Raw genomic sequence first — 12,357 nt, forward strand, 5'->3', positions numbered from 1 at the left:
CATGTTTGTGAAGTTTGGAAAATTTATTTATTTATTTTCTGAAAGCTTCAGGAAACCTCATCCCAACCGTGGATGAGGTTTCCTGAAAAACGCGAGGACCACATGGGCTCTTCGCCTGCCCACCAACCTTAAGGTTGGATGGGTGGCATTCTTAACTAGTTTAATTACTTTTTTAATGGCCTTAATAGGCCGTTGACATATCGGCGGGCGCGCAGCCGCCTCCGGCACACGGCCGCCAAACGAAATACCGAGATGACGCACAATGACATTGGGATGCATACCCGGCGTCATCGCGCGTCATTTTACACGTCGGAGTGTCGGGCCCGCCCCTGCATGCCGCCCGGAAGATTCAGCCCACAATTTCTGGTATCAAACTAAAAAGCTTCTGTGTGAAACAGCTGATCAAACCAGGATTAAAAGGGAAAAATAGACACTGACTGACGGTATTACCTGCGACTGAGCTGAACTCTGGAATTGTCTGTTCCTTTTCAATTACTTGTCCCTGAAAACAAAATTAATAATATTTTATAAACTCCTCTTCACAAAACCAATTTGCTCCTTGAACTATTGCCACTTTAACCTGTTCTGCTTCCTCTGCAATACATCCTATGTGGCAGTATTATTTATTTTTCATAACTTTCAAACCACCTGAGATGGTCATGGACAGTGACATATTCTATCATTTTTGTTGTCTAATAACTTAGCAAAGAAATATTCTTTGAAGACCATATTACAGGCTTCTGCAAAGTTGTCATATGAAAGCTCAACTCACTCATATTGATTCTTTATTATTTAAAATAAGGGTTAACTCATTTATTACAAAATAGTTAGACGATAATAAAAGTCTTAGCAATTTCTGAGTGAACATGTGGTTCATTTTGCGTAAAGCTTTATGGTGATACAGATGACATGTTACAGCTGTAGCATGTGGGAAACACCAGTGTGATCCACTGCAACCACATCTGCAGTAAGTGGCTGCAGCTTGAGGAACCTCAGCTCAGAGTTAATCAGCTTGAGTCCAAGCTCTGGACACTGCGATGCATACGAGAGGGGGAAAATTACCTGGACACTTTGTTCCAGAAGGCAGTCACACCCTTTAGGTTAGGTACTTCAGATTTAGTCTATGGTCAGGGACAGGAAGCTATGTCTACGTGTGAGGCAGGTGTGGGGATCCAGAAGCTAGCAACAGGAGAACCTCAGCCCTTCCATTTGTCCAAGGTTTCATGTTCTTGCAACTTGTGTGAATGAGAGCAGGGACTGCTGGGAGGATAAGCAAACTGATCGCAGCATGCAGGTAAAGGGGGGCCATTGAACCGCGAGAGTAAAAAGGAATGTAGTTGTAATAGGGGACAGTATAGTTAGGAGGGTGGATAACTGTTCTCTGTAGTTGAGAGCATGAGTCCCGAAGGCTGTGTTGCCTGCCTGATGCTAGGGCTAAGGGCATCTGTTCGGGGTTGGAGAGGAACTTGCTGTGGGAGGGAGAGGATCCAACTGTTGTGGTTCATATAGGTACCACAACATAAGCAGGACTAATAAAGAGGTTCTGCTGATGGAATATGAGCAGGTAGGGGCTAAATTAGAAATAGAACCACAAAAGTAATGATCTCTGGATTACTACCTGAGCCACAAGAAAATTAGCATAGCATGAATAAGATGGGAGTTGAATGCGTGGCTCAAAGATTGGTGTGGGAGAAATGGATTTTGATTCATGGGGCACTAGCACCAGCACTGTGGAAAAAGGGAACTGTACTATTGGGATGGCCTTCACCTGACCCACAGTGGGGCCTGTGTCCTGGTGAATCATACAATTAGAGCTGTGGAGAGGGCTTTAAACTAAATAGTGGGGGCAGTGCTGGGTTCATATGAGAGGAGATTTGGAAAGTTAAAGAGAAAGGACAAAGTAATAGTGCATGATAACAATACAGGTAATGATAACCAGAATGTGACAGAAAAGGTCAGAACGTAAAAACATAAGAATGCACCAGTAAATAAGTTCAGAGCAGGGAAAATGGTAAAAAAATAGAATTAAAGGATCTTCAACTGAATGCACATAGCATTCATAACAAAATGGATGACCTGATAGCACAAATACAAATAAATGAGTATGATATGATAGCCATTACAGAGACATGTTTGCAAAGTGACCATGGCTGGGACCTGAATATTCAAAACAAAAACAGAATTACCTGGAAAAACTCAGCAGGTCTGGCAGCATCGGTGGAGAAGAAATCAGTTGACGTTTCGAGTCCTCACGACCCTTCGGCAGAACTGAAGTATAGTTAGGAGAGAGGTGAAATATAAGCTGGTCTAAGGTGGGGGGTGGGGGGAGAGAGAAGTTGAGGGTGGGGTGGTTGTGGGGATAAGAATACCGATGCTGCCAGACCTGCTGAGTTTTTCCAGGTAATTCTGTTTTTGTTTTGGATTTCCAGCATCCGCAGTAGCTTTTAGCTTTTTGTTTTTACCTGAATATTCAAGGTTATTTAACATTTCAGAAGGACAGGAAAAAAGGAAAAGGAGGTGGGGTAGCTCTGTTAGTAACGGATAAGATCAGTACAGTAGTGAGAAATGATCCTGGCTTGGAAGGTCAAGATGCAGAATCAGTTTGGGTGGAAACAAGAAATAGAAAGAGGAAGAAGTCACTGGTTAGAGTAGTTTATAGGCCCCCTAACAGTAACCACACTGTGGGACAGAGTATAGACAAAAAAATAATGGGGGCCTGTTGGAAACCTACTGCAATAACCGTGAGCAATTTTAATCTTCATATAAATTGGACAAATTAAGTTGGCAAAGGTAGCTTGGAGGATGAGTTCACAGAGTATATTTTGGACAGTATATGTTCTGGAATCAACCAGGGAGCATGCTATTTTAGACCGGGTAATGTGTAATGAGACAGAGTTAGTTAATGATCGCATAGTAAAGGATCCTCAAGGCAACAGTGATCATATAATAGAATTTCCCATTCAGTTTGAGGGTGAGTATCTTAAACTTAAATAAAGGCAATTACAAGGCTATGAAGACAATGTTAGCAAAAGTGGATTGGGAAAATAGGTTAAAAAGTAGAGAAGCAGTGGAAGACATCTAAGGAGATATTTCATACCTTTCAGCAAAGATATCCATTGACAAAGAAACACTCTGAGAAGGGTGTGCTATCCATTGTTAACTAAGAAAGTTAAGGACGGTATCAAATTAAAAAAGAAGGCATACAATGATATGAGGATCAGTGGTAGGCTGAAGGATTAGGAAAATTTTATAAACCAGCAAAATACAACTAAAACAAAAGGGAGAAATTAGAGAATGATAGAAAACTAGCAAGAAGTTTAAAAACAGATATTAAAAGTTTCTATAAGTATATAAAAAGAAAAATTAGTGGCTAAAGTAAGCTTTGGTCCCTTAGAGGATGAGACTGGGTAATTACTAATAAGAAAGAAGGAAATGGCAGAGACTTTGAACAAGTATTTTGCATCTGTCTTCACAGTAGAAGAAAAAAAGCATCACAAGAATAGGGGAGAGAGGAACTTAAAACAATCAATATCACTAAAGAAAAATTACTAGGAAAACTAATTGAATTAAATGCTGACAAGTCCTCTGGACCTGATAGCCAGCAGCCTAGCGCTTTATAAGAAGTGGTTGCAAAGATAGTGGATGCATTGGCTATAATCTTTCAAAATTCCCTAGATTCTGGAAAAGTCCCAGCAGATTGGAAAATCGCAAATGTAACATCTCTATTCAAGAAAGAAGGAAGACAGAAAGCAGGGAACTACAAGCCAGTTAGCCTAACATGTGTCATTGGGAAAATGCTACAGAATCCATTATTAAGGAAGCAGTAGCAGGACACTTAGAAATCATAATATAACTAGGCAGAGTCAACATGGTTTTATGAAAGGGAAATCGTGTTTGACAAATTTATTAGAGTTTGTCGAGGATGTAACAAGCAGGGTGAATAAAGGAGAAGCAGCAGCAGATGTGGAGTACTTGGATTTCTAAAAGGCATTCAATGATACCACATAAAAGGTTAATACACAAGATAAGAACTAATGGTGTTGGGGGTAATATATTTGCATGGGTAGAGAATTAGCCAACTAACTGGAAATAGAGTATCAGGGTAAAGGGGTCATTTTCAGGTTGGCAAAGCATAACTAATGGAATGCCCCAGGGGTCGGTGCTGGGACCTCAACTATTTACAATCTATATCAATGACTTGAATGGTATGAATTGTAGCCAATGTTGCTGATGATACAAAGATAGGTAGGAAAGCAAGTTGTCAGAAGGACACAAAGAGTTTGCAAAGGGATATAGGCAGATGAAGTGAATGGACAAAAAATTGGCAGATGGAGTATAATATGGGAACATGTGAGGTTGTCCACTTTGGCAGGACGGAAAAGTAGAATATTATTTAAATGGAGAGAGAGAGAGCAGGATGCTGTGGTATAGGGGGATCTGAGTGTCCTTGTACATGAACCACAAAAAGTTAGCCAATAGGTACAGCAGGTAATTAGGAAGGCAAATGGAATGTTGGTTCTTATTGGAAAGGGGGTGGAGCATAAAAATAGGGAAGTTTTGCTACAACTGTACAGGGCATCGGTGAGACCATGCCTGGCTTACACAGTAGATGCTGAGTGGATGTTTCCCCTTGTGGGGGAATCTAGAATTAGGGGGCACAGTTTAAAAATAAGGTCTCCTGTTTAGAATTGACATGAGGAGGAATTTCTTCTCTCAGGGGGTCGTTAATTTTTGGAGTTCAGAGAGCAGTGGAGGCTGGGTCATTGAATATATTCAAGGCTAATTTAGAGAGATTTTTGATCTACAAGGGAGTCAGAGATTGTGGGGGTGTCAGCAGGAAAGTGGAGTTAAGGCCATAATCAGATCAGGCATGATCTTATTGAATGGCATAACAGGCTCAAGGAGTCAACTGGCTTATTCCTGCTTCTATTTCTTATCTTCTTATGTTTCTTACCATTGTCTTCCTTCGAAAAAGTGGTTAATGTTTTTGTTTTTCTTACCTTAGGTATTTGAACTGGAGATTGTTCTGGAAGAGGAAAAAGAAAGATTTTCAAAACATCTAACAAACTGCCTATGGTCAGTTGATAAATATGAGTTTTTTGTGCGCAAGATGGTGATGAAGTTGGGTGAGAGAGTTCATAAACTCACTTGACAGCCCTACTCACTAGCCAAAGATTGCAACAATACTAACAGTTGAGTGGGAAATGTAGACATAGCAATTTACATTTATGAATGTGACACAAAAGTGTGGCCATATATCATGACAAGAAGCAGCAAGGCTTGTAGGTGCAAACCCTGTGCAAGCATTTTCACAGAATCATAGAGTCTCACAGTGCAGAAGAGGCCCTTCAGCCCATCGAGTCTGCACCGACACGAGAGAAACACCTGACCTACTTGTCTAATCCCCTTTACCAGCACTTGGCCCATGGCCTTGAATGCTATGACGTGACAAGTGCTCATCCAGGTACTTTTTAAAGGATGTGAGGCAACCCGCCTCCACCACCCTCCCAGGCAGCGCATTCCAGACCGTCACCACCCTCTGGGTAAAAAGGTTTTTCCTCACATCCCCCCTAAACCTCCTGCCCCTCACCTTGAACTTGTGTCCCCTCATGACTGACCCTCCAACTAAGGGGAACAGATGCTCCCTATCCACCCTGTCCATGCCCCTCAAAATCTTGTACACCTTGATCAGGTCGCCCCTCAGTCTTCTCTGCTCCAAAGAAAACAACCCAAGTCTATCCAACCTCTCTCCATAACTTAAATGTTTCATCCCAGGCAACATCCTGGTGAATCTCCTCTGCACCCCCTCCAGTGCAGTCACATCCTTCCTATAATGTGGCGATCAGAACTGCACACAGTACTCCAGCTGTGGCCTCACCAAGGTTCTATACAACTCCAACATGACCTCCCTATTTTTGTAATCTATGCCTCGATTGATAAAGGCACATGTCCCATATGCCTTTTTCACCACCCCACTAACATGTCCCTCCGCCTTCAGAGATCTATGGACACACACGCCAAGGTTCCTCAGAACTTAATAGTGTCATGTCGTTCATTGAATACTTCCCTGTCAAATTACTCCTTCCAAAGTGTATCACCTCACATTTTTCAGGGTTAAATTCCATCTGTCCATTTGACCATCCCGTTTATGTCTTCCTGTAGCCCAAGACACTCAGCCTCACTGTTAACCACGCGGCCAATCTTTGTGTCATCCGCAAACTTACTAATCCTACCCCCCACATAGTCATCAATGTCGTTTATATAAATGACGAATAATAGGGGACCCAGCACAGATCCCTATGGCACGCCACTGGACGCTGGCTTCCAGTCACTAAAGCAGCCTTCTTTTATCACCCTCTGTCTCCTACAACTAAGCCAATTTTGAATCCACCTTATCAAATTACCCTGTATCCCATATGCATTTGCCTTCTTTATAAGCCTCCCATGTGGGACCTTGTAAAAGACTTTGCTGAAATCCACATAAACTACATCAACTGCACTACCCTCATCTACACACCTGGTCACCTCCTCAAAAATTCTATCAAATTTGTTAGGCATGACCTCCCTCTGACAAAGCCATGCTGACTATCCCTGATCAAACCTTGCCTCTCCAATGGAGATAGATTCTCTCCTCAGAATTTTCTCCAATAGTTTCCCTACCACTGACGTGAGACTCACTAGTCTGTAGTTCCCTGACTTATTTCTACAACCCTTAAATACTGGAACCACGTTAGCTGTTCTCCAGTCCTCTGGCACCTCCCCCGCGGCCAGAGAGGAATTAAAAATTTGGGTCAGAGCCCCTGCGATCTCCTCCCTTGCCTCCCTCAGCAGTCTGGGACATAAATCAACCGGACCTGCAGATTTGTCCACTTTTAAGCCTTCCAACACCTCCAATACCTTGTCACTCCCTATATCAATTTGCTCAAGAACCTCGCAGTCCCTCTCTCCAAGTTCCATACATTCATCCTCATTCTCTTGGGTGAAGACGGATGTGAAGTATTCGTTCAACACTCTACCGATGTCCTCTAGCTCCACCCATAGATTGCCCCCTTGGTCCCTTATGGGCCCTACTCTTTTCCTGGTTATCCTCTTCCCATTGATATACATATAGAATATCTTGGGATTTTCCCTACTTCTACTGGCTAGAGCATTCTCATATCCCCTCTTTTCTCTCCTAATTGCTTCCTTAAGCTCCACCCTGCACTTTCTGTACTCCACTAATGCCTCCACTGATTTGCTCCCCTTGTACCTGCTAAAAGCTTCTCTTTTCCTTCTCATCGTATCCTGAATATCTCTGGTCATCCACGGTTCTCTGGGCTTGTTACTCCTTCCTATCACCCTCCCCATTTCCTTTTTGAATGCCCCCCACTGCTCTTTTGTAGATTTCCCCACAGGTAGCTGTTCCCAGTCTACCTTGGCCAGATCCTGCCTTATTTTACTAAAATCCGCTCTCCCCAATCCAAAACGCTTTTTTTGCAACGTGTATTTCTTTGTCCATAACAAGCTTAAATTGTACCATGTTGTGGTCGCTATCACTAAAATGCTCTCCCACCACCACCTCAGCCACCTGTCCGGCTTCATTCCCCAGAATTAGGTCCAGCACTGCGCCGTCCCTTGTTGGACCCTCTACATATTGACCTAAAAAGTTCTTCTGTACACATTTCAAGAAATCCACTCCATCCAAGCCCTTAACACTATGTCTATCCCAATTAATGTTGGGAAAGTTGAAATCACCTAATATAATTACCCTATTGTTATTGTTTTTACACACCTCCGCGAATTGTGCACATATTTGCTCCTCAATTTCCCGCTGACGATCTGGGGTCTATAATAAACATCTAACAATGTAGCTGCCCCTTTTTTATTCCTAAGCTGTACCCACAAAGCTTCATTTGATGCTCCCTCCAAGATATCATCTCTCCTTACTGCAGTAACTGACTCCTTAACTAATAATGCAATGTCTCCTCCTCTTTTACCTCCTCCCCTGTCTTGCCTGAAGATTCTATATCCCGGAATGTTGAGCTGCCAATCCTACCCCTCCCTCAACCGCGTCTCTGTGATGACTACTATATCACAATTCCACGTCAATCCTCACCCTTAACTCATCCGTTCTACCTGTAATACTCCTGGCATTAAAGTAGAGGCCATCCAGCCTTGCCTTACTCCCTTGAAACTTAATGCAGCTGTACTCCCTCTGACTTGACTGTTTTACTGTATTCTGATGTGTCCCTATTCTGCTAACATTCTATGTCCCCTCCCCCTGCCGAATTAGTTCGAACTCCTCCCAACAGCACTAGCAAACCCGCCCGCAAGGATGTTAGTCCCGCTCTGGTTCAGATGTAGATCGTCCCGCTTGATCAGGTCCCACATTCCCCAGAAAAGGTCCCAGTGATCCAGGAATCTAAAACCCTCCCACCTGCACCAACTATTAAGCCACGTATTCATCTGCGCTATTCTCCTATTTCTGTGCTCACTAGCACGTGGCACTGGGAGTAATCTAGAGATTACAACCCGAGAGGTCCTGCTTTTTAGTCTACTGCCTAACTCCCTGAATTCTTGATGCAAGACCTCATTCCTCTTTCTACCTATGTCATTGGTACCAACATGTACCATGACCTCTGCCTTATCACCCTCCCCCTTCAGGATGCCCTGCAGCCGTTCAGTGACATCCCAGACCCTGGCACCAGGGAGGCAACACACCATCCTGGAGTCACACTGACGGCCACAATAGCGCTTATCTGTTCCCCTGACTATAGAATCCACTGTTACTATTGCTCTTCCTCCCCTCCTGTACAGACAGGTTGCTTGTGGTGCCAGAAGCTTGGCTCTGTCTGCACTCCCTGGAGGAACCAGCACCCTCATCAGCCTCCAAAATGAAATACTGATTTGCAAGCGGGACCCCAGGGGACTCCTAAACTACCTGCCTGTTTCTCTTGGACTGCCTGGTGGCCACCCATTCCCTTCCTTCCTCATGTCCCTTCGGCTGCAGTGTGACCACCTCTCTAAACGTGCTATCCGCGATGCTCTCAGGGTCGCGGATGCTCCACAGTGTCCCCAGCCGCGTTTCCAGCTCTGAAACCCGAGCTTCCAGGAGCTGCAGCTGGACACACTTCCTGCACACATGCTGGTCCTGGGCACTGGAAATGTTCCCGGCTTCCCACATGGAGCACGAGGATCACACCATGGCTTTCAGCTCTCCTGCCATGACTTATCCCTTTAAATTAAAATACTTATATTTAAAACTGACTTAAAAAATAAATGTGGGTCTATAGGAGCATAAAATGAGAAAAATGCAAAACAATACCATCAGTTTTTCAGATCTCTCTGTTATAAAGACCTGACTACATTAATTATTTATTTTATAAATTTGCCAATGATTGTAAAGTCAGCAATTATCCTCTAGGAGATTACAAATGGTCACTGTATTCTAACAATATGCAATGATCACACAGCTATAATAATGTTAATAGCATTCAGCACAAAGTCATTAGCTAATGATGCGTATAGATGAGGAACATAAATGCGATCAATGAGATTAAAATTACTTTGTGTCAATTTGCCAGTCAGAATATAAAGCTATTAACTCTTTAAAATTAATCTACTGTGGAAGGATGTTGCATGTATCCTAAAAATATACAAAACCTAGCACAACATAAGCTGCTCAGGATTAATGAAAGCGAAGTGTTTTCTTAGAGTTATTTTTAAACAAGCTTGAATACCATCTTTATGAGCCAAAAATAATAAAATCTAATAATTTTACCCACATAAAAATTGAACAATTTTTTTTTAAATGAGGCTGAATTTAAGGGATACATTTGATCTAACAATTTCTTTTTACTACATCATCACCACTTGAAGTCCAAGTAAATGAACTCAGAGAAAATTAATTTTGCAGCTTTAGAATGGGTATTATGATCGAAATGATGCTTTTGAGTTCATTGTTTTCATTTTGTTCAAGGTTACAACTATCTGACAACAAATGGGTACTTTGCATTGTAAAACATAGTAGCTGAATATTCCCTCAATAGCGCCAACCTATTTCTGTCTGTAAAACTATCCTTATTTTCATAAATAATAATCAATAAGATGCAAGCCTGAAGATCAATCTGTAAAGGAAATACGTACATAACACTTGCAATTCAACACTTCGAAAAAAAAAAGATGACAGGGAGTTCCAGGAAGAAACATCATTGTAACAAATTAAAATGAGAGGTTAGACTTATCATAAGAGCTGGATGAGAGCATCAAGAAAAAATAATAATAGCTTAAAGTGAGATGATTAGCAGCACTAGAACAAATCCCTTATATAAATGGAGTGAATCACTGAAAGGCATTACCACAATGGATTGTAAAAAGGAGGAATGTTGTGACTGGCAATAAGCACAGGTTTCTGTGAATCATTGTGAGAAACTACAGTGTTAAAAGTATGTTGGAAAAAAATCGCTAGTTAAAATAAGCATTTAAGTCAGCTAGGTGTCTGACAATTCTCCCTATATGAATGCCATTTCTTTATCCAAATCCCAAGAACTTTGATAGTGGTCACAACAAGAATTTGTATTTGTATAGCTCTTTAACATAAAGATCATCCCACAGGCACAAAAAAAACAAACACCAAGCCAGGGAGAGGTTTGGAGGGCTAGCCAAACAGTTGGTTGAAGAGATAGTTTTGAGAAGGTTTACAAAAGGAGGAATGAGAGGCAAGGTGCTGGGGAGGTATAGGGAGAGAATTGCATGAGTAGGAAGACAAAGATTCACCTACTGATGGGAGGAGTGAAAGGAATGGGAGATCCACTAAAGGAATGGAGTGTTTAGGGAGGAAAGATACAGAGCTGGGGGAGTTTGCAAAGGTGGGGTGGACTAAAGCCAGAGGGATTTAAAGACAAAGACAAAGATTTAAATTTCAGTGGGGCAGAAAGCCAATTTAGATCTGTGAGAACAAGGATGATAGAGAAGTGGGACATGGTATCTTGCATGTAGTAAGTTGAGGTTTATTGGAGGAAGGGAGGTCAGAACGGAGAGTGCTAGGATAGTTAAATCTAGAGGTGACAAAAGCACCTTGAAGTTTTTTGCAGTAGAGGGACAGGGTTTGAGATGAGTATACTGAAATGAAAGCACTCTTTGAAACAAAGCTCAAGGTCAAGCAAGAGCCAAAGTTGTGAACTATCTATCTGACCTTGAGACAGTGGTTGATAGGTGGAAAGGAATTAATGCCAAGCAACTTACATCAAGGCTTAAATTATCCCACATTTGTGTAGGGTGTCTGGTGAATTTTAACAGGCTAAAAACACCTAGTTTGCAAAACTTCCTACTGCTGGTCCAACTAAAAATTTCTGAAACGTCAAAAAATTTGTATGCTATAAACTGTTCAGCCACTTAATTTACTATTTGTGTGTATATATACTATATATATCTCCCCTAGAATGTACAATTTAGACTGAATAAATTATGCTTACAATTGCCACCAGAGAAGCATAAAATACAATGTTTCACACAGCTTAAGTGATATTGTTACAGCAGCAAATTTTGGATTACTTCATCTAACCTCCTATTGAATATGAAGCATTTAGGGATGTTTCTGATGGATATAATAAATCAGTTTGACTATCACAGGCAATAAGTTAAGTAGCAGACCTGATTATTGTATCTCAGGGCTATCACCTAAAGTGTCTTTATACCCACAAGCCCAAAAGCATGGTCCAAAATGTTTTCAAAGTCGGTAATAAAGTAATTAATGTTGTTTACCTCTCACTTGCCCAGGTTTTGGTTCATGCATCAGGGTGACAGATGCTAAATCATAGGAAGAAATGTCAGTAATTTCACTGCTCACAGATATTGGGATTTCCTCCTAAATAAATAGCACATAAAAGAGAAAGTTAAACAGCCAGGTTCAGTATTAATTTCTCAAAAATTAAGAATCATATCAAAATCTCAAGAACTCCAGACTTTGCTTTAATAAGATTGATTCAAAAGTATCCCATCTCTCCAAATGACAGTACTTTAGGTAAAATAAAATTCCAGAAAAACTCCAAAACACACAGGTTGATTTTAAAACTGAACAGTTCAAGCAAATATATGGAATTTACAATATTTCTCATCTAAATGCTTTCTTCTTACCAGAGGTGGCAAATTATATTTCATTTTACTACTACTGACCTCTTACCAACAAGCTATAACTGGACACTTTGCAGTAAAACTCATGGTGAGACGAATGGCGGTCACCATTATTGAAGTATAAATCGGACAGAAACTTCCAGCGTCTGCACATGTGCAATTAAATGCAAAAATCAAGTAGTTGCTTCCCAAGATGCTCAGCTAACCCAGAAATAGTGAAAGAATGGCATCTCGCCAAGAGACTTG

At 41.5% G+C, this 12,357-nt stretch overlaps 1 protein-coding gene across 2 annotated transcripts in view; it reads right to left on the reverse strand.

The window, feature by feature from the left end:
* The window catches only part of cep89 (centrosomal protein 89), a 146,457-nt gene that overhangs the window by 112,234 nt on the left and 21,866 nt on the right, over positions 1 to 12,357 (reverse strand). For both annotated transcript variants that reach the window (XM_078544414.1, XM_078544413.1), the window contains exons 5-7: positions 11,743 to 11,845; positions 5,001 to 5,026; positions 451 to 502 (exon numbers count right to left, since the gene is read on the reverse strand). In XM_078544414.1, coding sequence (XP_078400540.1) covers positions 451 to 502; positions 5,001 to 5,026; positions 11,743 to 11,845 — 181 coding nt within the window. The remainder of the gene's footprint in view (positions 1 to 450; positions 503 to 5,000; positions 5,027 to 11,742; positions 11,846 to 12,357) is intronic.

The sequence above is a fragment of the Cetorhinus maximus genome, chromosome 6 (assembly GCF_964194155.1).
Source record: "Cetorhinus maximus chromosome 6, sCetMax3.hap1.1, whole genome shotgun sequence".
Lineage (NCBI taxonomy): Eukaryota > Metazoa > Chordata > Chondrichthyes > Lamniformes > Cetorhinidae > Cetorhinus > Cetorhinus maximus.